The 17,129-nt window shown below is 39.6% G+C and overlaps 1 protein-coding gene across 5 annotated transcripts in view; it reads left to right on the plus strand.

Moving 5' to 3' along the window:
* The window catches only part of znf800b (zinc finger protein 800b), a 32,907-nt gene that overhangs the window by 270 nt on the left and 15,508 nt on the right, over positions 1 to 17,129 (plus strand). The window contains exons 1-3 of one of the 5 annotated variants that reach the window (XM_032505280.1): positions 1,286 to 1,567; positions 13,786 to 13,899; positions 15,741 to 16,068. In XM_032505280.1, coding sequence (XP_032361171.1) covers positions 13,840 to 13,899; positions 15,741 to 16,068 — 388 coding nt within the window. In that variant the 5' untranslated portion in view covers positions 1,286 to 1,567; positions 13,786 to 13,839. Of the gene's footprint in view, positions 1 to 1,282; positions 1,568 to 1,927; positions 1,948 to 3,166; positions 3,276 to 13,785; positions 13,900 to 15,740; positions 16,069 to 17,129 lie in introns of those variants that run through there. The other 4 variants (XM_032505282.1, XM_032505284.1, XM_032505281.1 and 1 more) reach the window with 4 other exon arrangements.

Here is a 17,129-nt window from a genome sequence, read left to right on the forward strand (position 1 = left end):
ATTATTAAATTTTAAAAAATAGCACAAAATATGTAGCATAGAACAGCCGTGCCACCTCTCATTGTAAATAACAACATAGCTAACCTTGCTATTATGTTTTAGCTGTTCCCGGTAGGCTCTTGCGCAATTTAAGCTAGCTATCTTTGGCACAAAATTGATATTATCCCATCGAAACTATCCCACACCTGTCATTTTATTAATCACAAAAAACTTTGGTATCCTTGGTTTGGTGTCCTGGGCTTGGTTATAAGCACGAGAAATATTGTGAGGGGAAGTAAATGGGCTAAAACTAAACAGTTAACGTAACGCTAACTACTGTTAACATTACTTCTGCTATTGCTAAGTTTAACGTTAGCTAGCTTTACATCAACTGCTTGGCGGTAAATTAGACTTTATTTTAGTTAAGAATCCACTCAGTTATCACTACCGTCCCTCGCCAAACAATAGAAAACATGTTTTGAAATGCTTCCACGGTTGTTTGCAAGGGAGTTGTGTGATAACAGTGTAAACCAATTAACATATAAAACAGTCAATAGTAATAAATGGTATTCACAATGGGCTAACTTTTTTTGTCAACTATTGATTGACGCAGTGGCACTTATATTGGCCTTTCACAATCTGCATTAACGTTAAAGTGCATGGGATTTCAAAGTTAGACTAAAACCACTGGAATCAGCATTGTGACGAATTAAGCTAGCCACTGCAGAGTTAAGGGGTCCCAGGAGGGACTTCAGTGGGTACACACACACATCATGAGGGGATGGTTCATTAACTCTTCCTTTGCACAGTGCAGGAAGTTTGTTGAACAAGTTAAAAAATAATATTTTTGTTCTTTGATTGAGGGAAATTTAAACTTTTCAGATGTGGTTCTTTTGAGTAAATTTTACTATATGTATATCTATTGTCCAATGTCTTTCGAACCCTCTTTTTGGAGAACATTGTGAACCCCTGGACTATACAAAATGTGTATATTTGTAATGAGTAAATGCCACAACTTTTGGCCACACATTTCTGAATATCACTTTAAGTTGAGTCATCTTTGTGCTACTCTGACGAATGAGTAGGCCTAAGTATTGAATTGGTAATATAAAGTAGACTATTTTACCGTATCCTATTAGCTAAGGTTTGAGAGGGTGTCTCCACCTGTTTTATTTTGCGTAAACTAGCGTCGTGGACTCTTGTGGAGAGCTATGTGTTCCTCTAAAGTTGTGCGTTTTGGGGGATAAATCAGCACTACAACCGTGGGTTTGGGCCAAAAGCTGGATATTAATCAAAGTTTTCTTAATTTAAAGAGGTCCAGTCTATCCTATTTTTCACAGTGTCGCCCTAAAGTGTCGACATTTCCAGCTGAAATCGGACGTAGAGGGTGCACCTTTGCGCAGAGACTGGTTTGATGCTATGAGGCTCCTCTGGGTGCACAAAGACAGCGGCTCGCAGACGAACTTGTTCAGAGTGAACCGGGGACGCTGGGAGGCGAAATAAACAATCTCCGGACTCGAAGTAGCCACGACCGCGTAGTTTTACCTCGTCGAACACACTATTCCACCACACATCCAACAAATACAAGGTAAGGACTTGTTTTTAATACGTTTTAGTGGGACTGGAGGGCTGCGGAGCGGGTTAAACCTCCTTCGCTTTGGCTTCCCGAGCGTGGTTGTTTTTGCAGAAAATGGCGTCATCGCCCTCTTGTTTCTGCCTGGCCGCGGTGGGGAGAGGAATAGTTTCCGAGACTTGTAGCAGCCTTTACATGTAGCGTTTCCCTCTTCAAATATGGAATCACCTACTACAATGTGTTGTATTCAACCGTAACTCGTCAAAACATGACATAGTTCGAGATTTCGCTCGGTAGAAGGACGCGCAAAGATGGAAGGGTCACCGGTCCTGTGCGCCAAGCTGCTTCTGGAAAAGGTGGCACGGAGCCGCAAAACGCAGCGTTGTACATTCATGGTAATGCCATCTTTACCGGCTCTAGGCTTATCCAAATGACCAGGGATGGTTTAGTGTTATTACCAGGGTGGTGATGGACGTAATTTATGGGAGCACTGTACCTTGTCTTTGTGTGTATTTTATCCGGGTTAGCTCGTTTTTACGCCACACTCCTCTGCCATGCTGCAATCGTTATGAGGGGCCTCTCTTTTACGGTTTATATGTACATTTTGTACTTGACTTTTCCTTTGATTAAGTCAAGCTGTCCCACTGTTGCTCAAAATATTGTTTTTTAAGCTGAAAATACAACCGTGTAAAAAGAGATTTTCGGGGATAATGGGGGCGATGCAAATCGTGCCATGAGAATGGCGACTGCCATGCGCTCTGGCTCGCTGCTTGCCAGGCGAGGACATCCTGAATGAGGTAAAAATAAAAGTCTTTTGGACGAATCACATAGTTTGCACAAAACTGGGGAAGTCCGGCGCTGCGCAATGATTGTGCTGCTGCTTGGCGCAGAGCACAGTGGCAGCTGCTGTAACCGCCGCCACCATTTCGCCGCGATATTTTTTGTGTGTGCTGGCCAACCTTTTGTAAATAGTTGGGGACTGTTGGATACAAGAGCACAATAGTATTCATGCGGGCCCTTTATGGCCTGTGAATGCGATCCTAAGTCCCACTCCGGCTGTCCTGTCTTTCTCCGTACGTGCATGCGTCCTAGCACTGGCCACCACACATCCACCATAGCGAGGCCACTCGGTTCCCTGTGTATGCTCTGCTTGGTTCTTCCTGTGACCAAAAGTCGAGGACTGATTGTGTGCTGAGTGTTATGGTACAGGCCACCACGATCAAATCGAAACAACGTCAAAACATCAGCCATGGAGACTGCACATCGTTTGCTCCGTGCACATTTTTATTAAGTTTCCTGAGTTATGCAACCGCATCCCCGTAGAGCGAACTGCTTATCCGCCTCTAATTTCTCGTCATCCACCATCCGATGGATATTTGTGTGCAATATCTTGTCAATTGGATCAGTCCCCGTGGCGACGACACTGAATTAGGAAGATATGTCATTTGCAAATCACCCAGTGCCATTTGCGTCACAGCCCGCGGCCTCGCACGCCCATGGGGGGCGATGGAGTTGCAAATGGAGACCGTGTGTGTGTGTGTGTGTGTGTGTGTGCTGACGCTGCCCCAGCTGAAAGGGAACCAATAGACACGGACCCCGGCGGCAACAAACGCCGTGCGCTTCCACTCTCCAGTAGTGCACCGACTTGGGATTCTGTATCAACACGGAAGATCGCGCAGTTTTTTTCGGGATGGTAAGGTTTCATTCGCCCTGCCTGGGATGCGTAAGTGGATGCGTACACACACTTAACCTGCTTCAGGGCTCGACAGGCCAGCCGGAGAGGAATATATCCGTCCGGTCCTTCCCTTCCCTCATGGTGCTCGGTGCATGTGGTTATTATGGAGTCAATCATGTGTGCATAAATGTCTTTCCACAGGATCGTGATTATATGGCCGTAAACATTTATTAACAGCGCAGAGAATAAGGTTGGATTATATTTTGGACACTGGATACACACCCGCGTCGTTTTTATTACATCCACAGCGCGCCACGCGTTTTTGCTATGGAGATGAGCAGGGCGTTTATGTCCTGAAACATTTTATTTGTTGCTGTTGCGCTTTTGGGTTCTGCGCATGGTTTCATCCACCAGAGCTCAGAACTTATTCACAAGGCAGAAAGTCCTGAAATTCTCAAACTAGAAACTGCTGATTCAGTCAGCATTGAAATAATTAAGTTATGGTGTGGAGGGAAAGATTAGCATTTTATATTTTATCAATTATACCGGTTGATTTGTAACTTTCTGGTACCATAACATTTATTCTAATGATATGACAGGCTTGTAGTAAGCATTCAATATAAAAATAATATCACTATTTTAGAGAATATGACTAAAATATCCAAATGCAGCATTAGAGGTATTTATTCTGTTGCAAAGTTATACTGTTAAAATAATTCAAATATATACCAATTTGATTTGTGCAATTTAATATACCAACTAGACATCTATTCTAATTTTGCAGAAACATTTTTTTCTTGCAAAGCATATGTTTTGTATTTCCTTGATTTTTTTATTATTATTTTTTTTAATTTAGCTGACAGTGTCCCCTTCCTGTGCTTTATTAAAAGCTGGGGATGATGAAAACCAAATCAAGGAACAGAGACAGCTACCCAAACCCCAGAAATATGTTCCCTAAGGTAGAGATTCACCCCAGAAGGCCTGAGTCATGGGCTATTTTTATCCTTGATAATGTATGTTTCAATTCAAGGTTCATTAGGGCAACCTGCACATGGGTGTTATTTTACAGTATGGTTATTTGACTGGAAACGTATTTTGCATTGCATGTTGAAAGAGAACATGGCTCAGTCTAAGTTCAGATGTTGAGATGGTTCTACTGTACATGTGTTGTAAAGTTTATTAGTTCAGATCAAGCCCATTACCATCATCCCCTTTAAACACTTTACAACACAGTACATGAGTATTTCTGACACAATGGAGATGGTCAGTCTAACCTTAGGGAGGAATATGAATGCGTAACTAGGAAATTACCTGGTGGAACGAAAATACAATGGAAAGACACATTGGCCTTAAGTTAAAGAATTGGTTTGCATATGTCAAATACTTTGTATGTGTTGTTCTGCCTCCCGTCATCTCATAAGATTTGGGGTTATAGCAACCTGAGATCAGTCTTTTCTTATTTCAAACAGCAGCCAGGACTGCCTGGTTTTACTCCCTGATAAACGTTTTCCAGGTATCATGTTGACTGCAACAGTTTAATGATGTCACTGTATGATTCAGTCAGTTAAATGATGTAGTGCTGTGTTCAGTCACGGAGTCAGCTTATCAAACCAATGTGCTAAGTTAAGTCAGTCAACAAACCATTAACCTGCCGGTCATATAACCAGTCAGTGAGGCAAACAAACAAACAGACAGACAGACATTAATTAAGATATCCATCCAGTTAGGCAACCAGAAAATCAGCATCAGCCAGTCAATAAGTAAGTCAACTACAGTTATCCAATAAGGCAGTTAACTCAGTCTTATTATCTGCAAGCCAGGAAGCTGTGGTCATACATATTGTTGATAGGTGACACACCAGTTAGAAGGAACACCTTTCTAAACTAAACATTTGTTGTGCTGTGACTGGTAAATGTGGACACTGAGTTTCCAGCAGCTCGACATGTCAACAAAGAACCTCTTTCTGCCCATTGTGACAGAGCATGCTCCGGCTACCTGGAGAAGATCCGTTCAGTAGTCTGTTATCATCACACTCGGTTGTCATTACAGGGTGCCATTCTCAGTTGATATGTTTTTTTATAACACCTTGTGGATATCACAGGAATTGCTGTTTTTTGCTTTGCTATTTAATGTTGACATTACCGTATACAGCACTTAATTATACATTTACATGGGATTTTAGAGGCTAGATTTCAAAGATCATATGCTGCTCATCCACACACCTGGCATGAAAATGTCCTTTACGCATCTCCCATGTCAATATTTATTTAAATCTCTGTTCCCTTTTCACACTCTGCTACTGCATCCCTTGACGTTGCTCCAATGTACCTGCTTTGAATCAAGACTTTACGTACTGTGCAGAAGTTTCCTTTTGTATTTGTTTTTGAAGATCAAATAGCAAATAACCAACCGTTTGGATACCCACTGTCCTGCCACCAAGTGCTTTCTGCTGTGATTGGGTGATGAAAGCTATCACAGAAAAACAAGTGCAGCTTATTGCAGACCTTAAAACAGCATATGTTTTGCTCTTGTAAACTTTGTTGAGCAATTAAATATTTGTAGATTGTAAAATTTGCTCTTCGGGAGACCGAATAGTATTTGTATAGGTTGGTGTACGTGAGCACACAATTCTGCATATGTGTGTAATTTGTGTGTGCACCCCTCAGGTATTTCCACATTTGCAACAAAATCTCTGCAGAGTATGATTTGTTGCCACAGTGATTTGTGAGTTTTCCTAATACAGTTGTCAGCAGAGTTTAGCATATTTAACATCTTCGCATGCTGTTTTTACATTTGTATGTCATTCACTCTGTGGTAAAGACCTCTGTCCTGTCAAACTCACACACAGTGATACCTTTGGAAACACAATAGATGAGAGTTTTTTTAAAATGTCCCATTTGGAAACAGCTCCTTTGGTTATTTTGTTGTGCACAGAGATGGTGTAGTGTAATTTTTTTTTTTAAGATAATTTTTTGGGGCTTTTCTTCCCTTTTATGTTTTTAGAGTTACAGTGGATAGACAGGAAAGGTGGGAGAGAGATGGGGACATGCAGCAAAGGGCCACAGGTTGGATTCAAACCTGGGCCGCTGCGACGGCCCCAGCCTACATGGGGCGCACGCTCTTACTGGGTGAGCTAGAGGTCACCCCCTGTTGTGTAATTATATTGAGTGTACTTTATGTATGTACTGTATGTTTTTAGAACATATATATACGTGTGTGTGTGTGTGTGTGTGTGTGTGTGTTTATACAAACATACATGCATACATACATAACTTGATATGCCGGATGACAGAGTACAACAGGACAGTACTCTTCATTTTCCCAGATTTCCAACATTAGGTGAACCTTAAGTAAGTAGGTAAAAGGTCAGAGCCACAGAAAAGGAAGTCAACCATTCAGTAAAAACCCAGAGAAAAGGCAGGTTTTTAAGTGCAAGGGAACTCTGTCAGTAGGCCACAGCATTGTTCCCATCCTATCTTGTGGTCAGGTGGAATCCCTGGTGAGTGTGCCAGCAGTCAGCATCATGCCAGTGAGTGTGGTGTCCCTCCATTAGGAGGAAGTCCTGTCAGTCCACCCCCACACAACCATCGGAAATAACTATGAGAAGGCAGTGGTGATTGCAGACACACATTATTTGGCTCAAGAACCACACAAACATTTAAACGCATACATACATGTATGCATACAGTATATACATGCACACTCTTACATAATGAAACATTACATGCTAATGTTTCTTTATGGGGTAGGCGGCAAAGAAGCTGAAGCTCCAAAGAAGAGAAAGTTCTGCTCTTCTGACATGAACTTACCTTAGTTGTTTCCTCTGATAGGGAAAACAAGGATTTGTCTTCCCAAAAAGGGAAACGCTTTGACAGATTGATTTCTAGCTGGCATAAACAAAATTCATTGGATTATCACTGGAGATGAAACTTAAATATATTTGCTTATAAATATGTAGCACTGGAGAAGATTGGTATCTTGGTGTATTTGTGAAATATTGACCAAAGGAAGTAGGATTTTTGCTGAGAAGGGTACATATGTGAAAATAAACTTTTAAATGTGTCTCTTAAAATTGGTCTTTCAGCTTGTGTAGAACAGGGAATACCTTTCTTTCTCACATATTGCACGGCACAACAGAATAAAATCACGTTTCAGTTCTTCATTTGTTGTGTTGATGTGTTTCTTAAAATCAAAGGTCAGGACATCAATAATCACTGCTTTAATTAAGTATTAAGCTTAACACCTAAACAATAGTTGAAGTTTGTAACAAAATATGAATGATGTTCAACTGTTCTCAGAAGACTTTGGCATGTTTTGGCATTTGTTTCTATAGAATAACTTGAAATTAGCACAGCAATAAACTTAATCTTACATTTCTTATCTTTCAACATTACAAGCATCCCGTATTAAGCAGTAAGTGGATTGTAAATTGAGGAGTTGGACCGTAGATGCAAACCATCCTCAAATCCTCAGTTTGAGCCCAGGACACCTATTACCTGAGTCAGAACAGGAGTTGCTACTTCACAACCATGTCTGTCTGTTGCCATGGAAACGGAAGAGTCCCTCATGTCAGTGGGTGAGCGTATTGGGCGCATTTGTGTGGCTAGATGTGTTTGTTTTAAACCTTTTGTACTGTACATATAGCCTCTTCAAAAGTGAGTTAATAGCGTGTTGTGTATGGTCTCAGATAGTCATGGTCAGCAATGGCATGCTGCTGCTTGTCAGGTTTTTATGAAACACTTCTCAACAAAGTAATTAGGCTATTGTTGGACTCAGAATTTGAAGACAAACCTAGCAATTGATAGTACTATAGATGTAAATGAAGGCAGTAAAGTCACTTTTTTGGTTGTGATTGTAACATACCTTTCTTATCCTGCCCAGACTAAGTCATTGGGCGTCATGAAAGAACTGCTCGTACAAACAGATGGCATGTGCAAGTGATTTAAGAGAATATGTGGCATTAATTTCATAGATATGAAGGAAGTTCACAAGTGTTGCTGTGCGCAGGACATTGGCTGTATCATCAAGCATGTGACATTACCAAGCTTTTACTTTCACTGTCACTGTTGTCATGTAACGTCACTGTAGGTGTAGGCGCAGGCTCCACTGTTCAATGTTTCTGTCAGATTTTCTTATATTATTGTTGAATCTAAGTTTTTTTATAATTGTAAGGCACCTTTCTTCATAGGGGGAAAAAACACTTAATCGACTTGACTAATGCCTCAATTTAACTGAATTTAGAGTTAAAAAAAATATTAATAAAAATTAATAACATTTTAGTTTATATATATATATATATATATATATATATATATATATTCTAAAACAAATATTATTATTATTATCAATTAAACTGGCTGCACTGGCCACAAGAGCAGTGTGTAGTGGTGCGTATGCGGCGCAGAGATCCGCTCTACCAGTGTGTGTAAAAAAAAATAAAAATAGGACAGTCTTCTATTTATATTTTGTACACGTGGTGTGTGCGACCCTTTTACACAGAAATGGATCATAAAGTGTCAATATGTCTTTTAAATCAAATTACTGATATACAGGAAACAAGTTAATGACTGTAAGTGAGCATATTGTTACTTTGGTTTTGAGAGTTTGTGTTTTTATTTCTTGTTTCCTGTCACCTGCGCCCTCTGATAACAGCTGACAGTAGATTGATGTCTCACAGCGCTGTGTTGGCGCCAAAAAACTGAAGAAACGACAACAGTCCCAAAGTAAAAGCTCACCGTCTTGGTCGCGACGTACGGTGTGTGTGCGCTGCAGGTGTAGCCAGTTAAAGATACAGTCCGCATACATTACACGTTTAATGTAGCCAAAGTGTCAGCCTCTGTTGCACCCGACTGTAAATTCTCTTATTTAGTATCTCCGTGAATGTCACATGACCTGTATAACATCGCTCTGATGATACATTATTGTCGGCTGTAGTATTAATACTTTGCAATTTCACATAATACAACAAAGTGGTCATCGAATATGATGACTGAACTTGATACATGTTTTATGTTCATATGTTTCTAATAGCTCTGCAGTGGGAAAAATCTGGTGCTTATATCGCACCGGTTCCTTAACGAACGGTATATAATGCGAAATTCTGTGCCTCATTTCTATGCCAATGTCTACGCTGCTCTATAATGCTCCAAATCCGACGTTCCAGGCAACAGAAGCATTGCTACATGTCAACGCTAGTAAACGCTGGGTAACGTTAACCTACCGTTAGCTAGTAGCTGGATTAAACACCGTTAAAATGCTGACAGCTAAACTGTAAACGGTGTAAAGTGACTGTATTTCACTGTAGATGATTCCTTTTATCATCTGTTTTTGTCATTTAACTGCAATTTACTGGAGAAAGAAGTCATTATTGTTGGAAGTAAATGTAATTGCATTTTTATGAAATCATTTAAATTCCCACTTTTTTGTGCTCATCCAAAAATGTATCCGATCCGTGACTCAAAACTGGGATGCGCTCAAAACCGTGAGTTTTGTGATCCGTTACACCACTAATTTCAGGTACTTGCTTATTCCTCTGACAGGGTGCTAGATTGTAACCCAACATGCATCAGGTGAAATGCTGAGAAACGCCCTCAACAGGTCATCAGGGGCGACAGAGCTAACAGTCAGTTTCACTCAAGCTCATGGTCACAGATAAGACCAATGTAGAGTCTTCACCAGAGCTGGATGTTTTTAGTCAGTGGAGGGAAAGTGAGGAGAACATGCAAACTACTTACAGATTTACCCAGGGAGGTTTTATGCTTTGATTGGAGAGGGGTAACAGAGGTATGAGTCAAGTTGATTTTGCAATGTATCATTGCCTTTTGAGTATTATACCAATTAAAAATCTGCTTTATTTTGTAATAAAAACATTGAACCATTAAATGCAGTTTCCTGACTTAAGGAGTTGGTAGGGTAGACCGACTTTCTGGTCAAAGTCCTAATTTGCCATTTTAGTTAATGGTTAGTGATAATCTCCCCTCCTGATAAAATATAACCTGGTGCATAATGCATTAATATCCCCCAAAAAAAGTTTTAATCAAATATTTCTGTTTAAATGAATGGTCTTCATTACAGTTAAACCTCAACAAGGCTATCCAGAGCTCAGGAATGAAGTCCCCTAATCAGACTCCAACTGTAGCATCTCTCTGATGTTTTAACCCTTGACACAGAATTTGATGCTGTTGTGGTTTGTGGTGCTAGGTGTCAGATCTGCCTGTGTTAAGAGCAACTTTAATTACCCGCATTTGTTTTGAACATTCCCATGTCTGCTCTACTTCATGTGACGCTCAACTCCAGTTGTGTGTGTCTGTAAAGTAACAGCTCCATCACAAGTAGCCTCTGCTGTCATGTCATCACACATCGTTCTAAATTGGTTCATCCTCACTACTAAAGCATATTGTTTTATGTGTCAAACCTTACATTTAAAAGAAAGAATCCTTATAATGGACTAAAAATGAGTTTTTAAAATTCAGGAACAAACTATACATGTTACATTTTTTTAAGTCAGTGCAAGAATTCCCTACTCACAATGATAGTTTGTTCAGGACCATACGTGTGTGATAAATACTTTAATTTCCCATTACAGGACAATAAGAGCAATCTGACCTTTGTCTTTTCATGTACACAACGGCTTTGTGTTGACAATGTTGTAGCAGATAATCTGGTTGGGGAAGTTGTGTAGCTGCTGTGTTGAATTGTAATCATCTCTCCTGTAGGGGTGCAAAATTGAGAAAATATCACGATTCAAAAACATTTCTCAATTAAAAAAAAATAATTATTCACAGTATGTAAATGTACTTTTCCCATGTGATAGTATACACGTCATTACAAAAGGAAAAAAAATACTTTAAATATATGAATATATTTTTTGAATTCTATGAATCAATTTTGAATCTGTAGCCTAGAGCTTGAATCGCAGTGCAAATGTAAATCAATTTTTTTTGCACACCCCCACTCTCCTGCTCTTCTTTGCTTCAGCTACTTTAATTACCAGGCTGTACTCCATCTATGTGCATATGTTAGTGAAACAGTACAGCTAAATCACATTGAGACATACATTGGGGAAACCCCTCTGTGGCCCCTTGACTGTGTTCCCCTGTACTCTGTGCGTCTTGTCTTTTGGAGACATCAGTAGACTACAAAACTTTTCAACCAGCAAAACATTTTAAGCACAAGCTTTGTCGCCCTCTGCTGGAGATCAAGTGGAACTACAGATCTACTCAGGCGGCGATACGCCTGCGTGCACATGACATTGGCTGTATCATCAAACGTGACATTACCGACCCCCTTACTTTTAATGTAACTTCACTGTAGGTGTAGGCACAGGCTCCACTGTTCAGTTTCTTAAACTGTGTACTGTATCTGTCAGATTTTCTTGTATTCTTTTTGAATCTAAGTTTTCTTGTATTTGAAAAGCCCACTGATTTGTTTTAGCTATTAGTCTATGTATTTACGTATTGTATGTATTACTTAACAATAGTTTACCATAAAAAAACCAATGTATGTCGGCCCCAGGTACAGAAGAGATGTTATCTTATTTTAATCAAAAATCAGTGCTTTTCCCTTTCCCATATTCTGCTCAGTTCTTTGGTGTTGTCCTGCTGTTTGCTTGTGTCTGAGACACCATTGGATGTAATACCCAAAAAGGCATCTGTCTTTTAAAGCTCATCTAATTAACCAACATTTAACTCTTGGGGAATTTCCTGATGTCTAGAGTTATCCGTTGGTCCTCTAACCTGGGTGGCAGCTAATGCTGGCCTTGTGTAGTTAGTAGGTATGACAAAGGTTAACGCATCAGAAAACAGTGAGGCTGTTCCATAGCCATAGTGCAGTTAAAGCATGTTATACTGAACCAGTAGAACTGAGTGCTGGTGTTGGGTCAGGTGCCTGTGGCTGAGTTGGACCAAGCTGTTGTAACCTGAACAACCACTAGAGGGCAGCAAGGAATGTTTTACCCTTGATGCTGTAATATAATTAAAATATAATAAAATAAAGCACACATTTTTAGATGAAGGTTAGGGTTATCAAAAGTGATTTACACAAGATTAATAAGTGAAAGCTCATAGACTACTTTTCATATTAAGAATGTAATTGCCCCAGGAATCTTAATTTAATGCTCAGTAAGAGATACAACATAACGAAAAGTGGTTAAAAATGTCCACCCTCACATTGATTCTCTAATATGCCAAAAGTAAGTTTTTTTTGTGTGTGTGAGTGTGTATGTTGACCACAACAGTATTAATTTGCATACAAATGTTTTGTTATTAATGTTTTCAATGCAGATCCACATATAACAATGATCCTAGGGCTGGAAGGTCCTCTAGGAAAACACATTAGTGTTTATTTTAGTAAGGCTAGAGTACTCATTTTAAATGCACATGGGGACAGTGTGCCTCATACAGAAAAATGGTGCAGGTAACATGGGTTTAATTGTCCTGCCAGCAATATAACCAGCAGATTTAGCATTTTGGGAAACCATTACTTTGACCTTTTTAAAATATTCAATTCTGTTTTTATATTTAGATCCAGTTTAGTGTTTTTTAAGTACTCTACAGCTGGTAAATACAAAATTGTTATGTTTGCTGCATGTTTGAAATGCAAAGGTCTTTCAAATCACGCATACTTATTTTGGGAAATTGGGTGACATTTCCAATCTGTAAAGTTCAGGTTTTTACACGGTTAGTTTCCAGCAGTGGTAGAAGAAGTATTTAAATCGATTAGGTAAGTAAAAGTATTAATGCCACAGTACAATATTACTCCATTACAAGTGAAACTCTGGCAATCAAAATGTAAAAGTTCTCTTAACGCAGAGTCTATACAGTGTTGTTATGATATGTAAGTGGTGTTTTAATGATGTTGTTGATCAAGGGGCAGTTAGTTTTAACTGCTTCATATACATTTGGTTGTTTAATCTGTTACAATCGATCATATTTTATAAGTCGGTCATTTCTTTTGTGTGTATAATCTTAATTTGAAATGTAACAATAGCTCGTAAATCATTGTTGTGAGTACAATATTTATATCTGAAATGTAGTAATGTAGAAGTATAAAATAGCATGAAATCGAAATACTCAAGTAAACTACAAGTACCTCAGAATTGCACTTAAGTACAGTATCTGAGTAAATGTACTTAGTTACTTTCAACCACTGGTGTTAAGAGAATGAACACATGAACAAAGCATTTCCATTGCTTTTATAATGATGAAATGTGTGGCTCCAATAATGCCATATGTAACCATTGCTTTATCCTCTTCTTTTAAATGTTTTACAGTAATGCAGCAGGTACTGTGTGTAGTTGTTGTGCAGCTGCATGTAATGTATACACACATGGAAAAGTTTAGTTGTTGCAGGTAACAGATACCCATTAGGTGTAAATCCATACATAAGCCAACAGAGCAAACAATACATAAGAAAGCGGAGCAAAAATGAGGCATGAGAAGCATCTGTAGTTGTTATATATTTAAATATTACATTTTTTTTTTTTGATTTTAGAAGTACATCCAGCAGCAGTGGTACTTCATTAAGTGTGGTCCTTGGCTCATGTGGGGTGTTGTTGCAGGTTACAGGAGTGTGCTGGTAGGACTGTGTGGTGCAGCAGGCCAATCTTGGCAGCATGGTGAAGGTCCAGAAGTCAACTAGGAGGAAGAGCTCTCACTGTCTGCGCAGACTGGAGGTACTGGAAAAAAAGATAATGCCTAGATGTTATTGTCCAGTTTCACTCCCTTCACTGTAAGATTGTGGAAAACAACTCACCCCCCACCTGATCAAGTCATTTGAACAGTTACAATCATGTAATGGTCAGATTTTACTCTTCTGTGTGTCAGTGGAGATAAACTCCAGTTTGATGCTGACAACTACACAGTATATGCCACTTAATACAGGTGGAATAATTTAGAAGGCACCATCTGAATTTTTCTTTTTCCTATTTTACCAGACAGTGTGCTCTCTATTAGCACATTAAACAACTCAACTTTACCCACTTTCACTTTAGTCATACTAGGTAAAGTAACAGATGAAATCATACTTAGATGTAAGATATATTCCATGACATAAGAATATGGAAAATTAATTATGTTGAATAATCAATCATAATAATTATAATACATCCTGTTTAATCCAAGTTTCACCTTTCTATTTTATTCTTTGTTCCAACTTGTTGTTTTATTGAGCAGCAAGTGGAAATGAATGGCTGGTCCGCCTGCTCTAATCAGTCCCCTTTTCATGCTTCATGCTCACCACTTCCCAATAAGAAAAAGGCATCAATAGCTGGTTAACTGATTGACTGACCGATCAATTAATATGTTATCTGAATGGTGGCACTCCCTGATTCTTCCTTTTACTTGTGCACTGGACAGTCAAAATGTGTAATGTTTCTTTTCTTGCCATAGTAATAAAGACATTTTAGATTTTAATGAAATAGGTACCATGTTCCCCCTTCTTTTCCCCAAGAACGTGATCCACTAGTTGAGATAGAAAGTGTTTGTGTTCAGTTGCTGTAATGGTTTGTTTGAGTTGTACTGCACATATGGTTTTTACTGAGCATGTGTAAAATACTGTTAAGCTTTTTATGGTCATTGGATTATTCCATGGTATGCACAGTGTATTTGTGTCCAAGTGGCCCACTTGTCCGATGGTGATGTGCTGTAATGTGCCTGAACGGTGGAGTCATTTATTCCTCTTCAAGGGCGCGGGGATGCGAGGAGTGAGAGAGACAGACACAGGCACAGAGAGAAAATGAGGATAAATTGGTGGGGGGGAGAGGAGAAAAGATTGTGGACTTAAGAGAGAGAGGAGGTCTGGTCAAGAGACACCGCTACAAACTACAACACACTCACTAAGACAAATGTATCTGTGCACACTGATGTTGGTGTGGAGTCACTTATCTGCTGTAGGGTGGCTTTGTGAGACAAGGTTAATGTCCCTCCTCAAAATCTCTGGGTGCTCTGGAGACATTAAATCTCTCTCTCTCACACACAGACACACACACACACTCTCTCTGTCATCTGCTGTGACCCCTCATTCATCCCTTATTCATCCATCAACGATATAGATTGTTTTTTTCAGCAAGGCTAAAAGACTAAATGTATTCATGATTGGCACTCTTTTCTCATTCTTGATCAAGTTTAATTCATGAGATTTTGTGTGAGTGTGTTTTATGTATCATTACAGTTGTTACAACTAGATTGTATGTCTCTTTCTTAAAGCCACTGTATTGAAATTGAACATGTCTGACTTTGGCGCCTTCCAGTGGTAATATTTAGAAAGCATTAACTGTGGCAGACAGCATGTCTGCTGCTTCCCTCACCACTCAGCACACAGATTTGACCCAGGGACACTGAGATTATTTGATTGAAAGCAACACATATACTGCACCATTTTTCACATCTTTGTGTCTTATTATTCTACAAATGAAATGCTATGACATAAAAATCGTTATTTTTACCCTTTTATTTGTTGATGTGTGTCCTTCTTTTTCTGTAGCTCATGTTTTCATGTCTAATTTTGGTCCCACAGAGCGGTGGTCAGACAGTGATGGAGGAAGGCCAGCTCCTTTCAGACAGCAAGCATTCACAACAGGAGGAGCCCCAAAGAGCAGACCAGTCCTCTGATCAAGCCCAGGTCCAGACCTCTGTTTCAGATGAGGCTGTGTCGGAAACTCTGATGGATGACCAGGAAAAGAGCGACTCTGAGGCCCAGCTCCAGGCAAAGCCTCTTTGGAAGCCCATTCCCCCTCTGATGCCTGAGTCCCACAGGAGCGCCACCACTGGAACCAGGGACCAAATCTGCCAGACTGAGGAGTGGCTTCAGCAGACCAGCGCCGGCAGCCACGGTCATAACACAGGTAGGTCATATTTTCTTCCAACTACACTTCCTGCTGCTTTGATTCATCCACCTACAGGCTTAAACTGTCTGTTAGCCTCCTTTGTAGCTTCACTGCCAGAGTTGGCTGTGTGCTCCAAAAAGACAAAATGAAAACCAAAAGAGGTTTTGCATTTACTGTGCTTTGCATTCTATGTGACAACCATTTATTAAAGGTTTTTTTTGAACTTTCAGACTGGAAAAAGTAATCCTATCTCTGCCATAATTTGGGAAAGCATACATCTTTTTGGTTTGTGGTGAATTACATAAAAATAAGCAATAAGTAAAATCTGTCTTTAAAAAAATTTAAATTCGGAAAAGATATTGCTTGAATTAATTTATATATTGCTATCCGAGGTGTAACCACATGTTCCTGCCTCGAAATTAGGCCACACTGATCTTTCTCTCTCAGGTTGATCTCGCCTGAAACTACAGGCGCCCTGCACTGCCATGTGTTTTATGACCCTAATGCCAAGCCAACCTTTTGGTTTTGTATTATACAATATACTACAAGGCTATTGAAGCTGCATTTATGATGATGTACTGTTTTCTACTCAATGCTGACATGCTTGTTTCTTTAAATCGTTCCTTAAATTAGCTTTACTTTAAAAATGGATGTAACATCTTGATTCAGATGTAAATCCAGCTACTGCGAGTTCATTTCTAACAGTGCTGCTAAGGAAAGCGCCACCCGTAGTAAAAGGAAGCTGTTTGCGTCGACTGATGTTTCTCATTGGTGGATCTTTGACCCTCTTGCAGAGGGGGATGTGGAGGTCAGCCGGTCGCTGACCTGCCCCGCTGGGATTATAGCGGTTTGCCTGGGAGATGTGTGGGGGGATGGGGATTGGCAAAACACATTCTGTCACACATTAATACATAATCTCCATTTCTCTTTCTGTCAAACCCGCTCACACAGTTGTCATTCACATTTCTAGCTCTCTTGTCTTTCTTGGTGTGTCAACCTGTTTGCGGGTCTATTGCCTTCTGTCTTTTCTTCATTCTGTTTATATATATATATATATATATATATATATATATATATAT

The sequence above is a fragment of the Etheostoma spectabile genome, chromosome 23 (assembly GCF_008692095.1).
Source record: "Etheostoma spectabile isolate EspeVRDwgs_2016 chromosome 23, UIUC_Espe_1.0, whole genome shotgun sequence".
In the NCBI taxonomy this organism is placed as follows: Eukaryota; Metazoa; Chordata; class Actinopteri; order Perciformes; family Percidae; genus Etheostoma; species Etheostoma spectabile.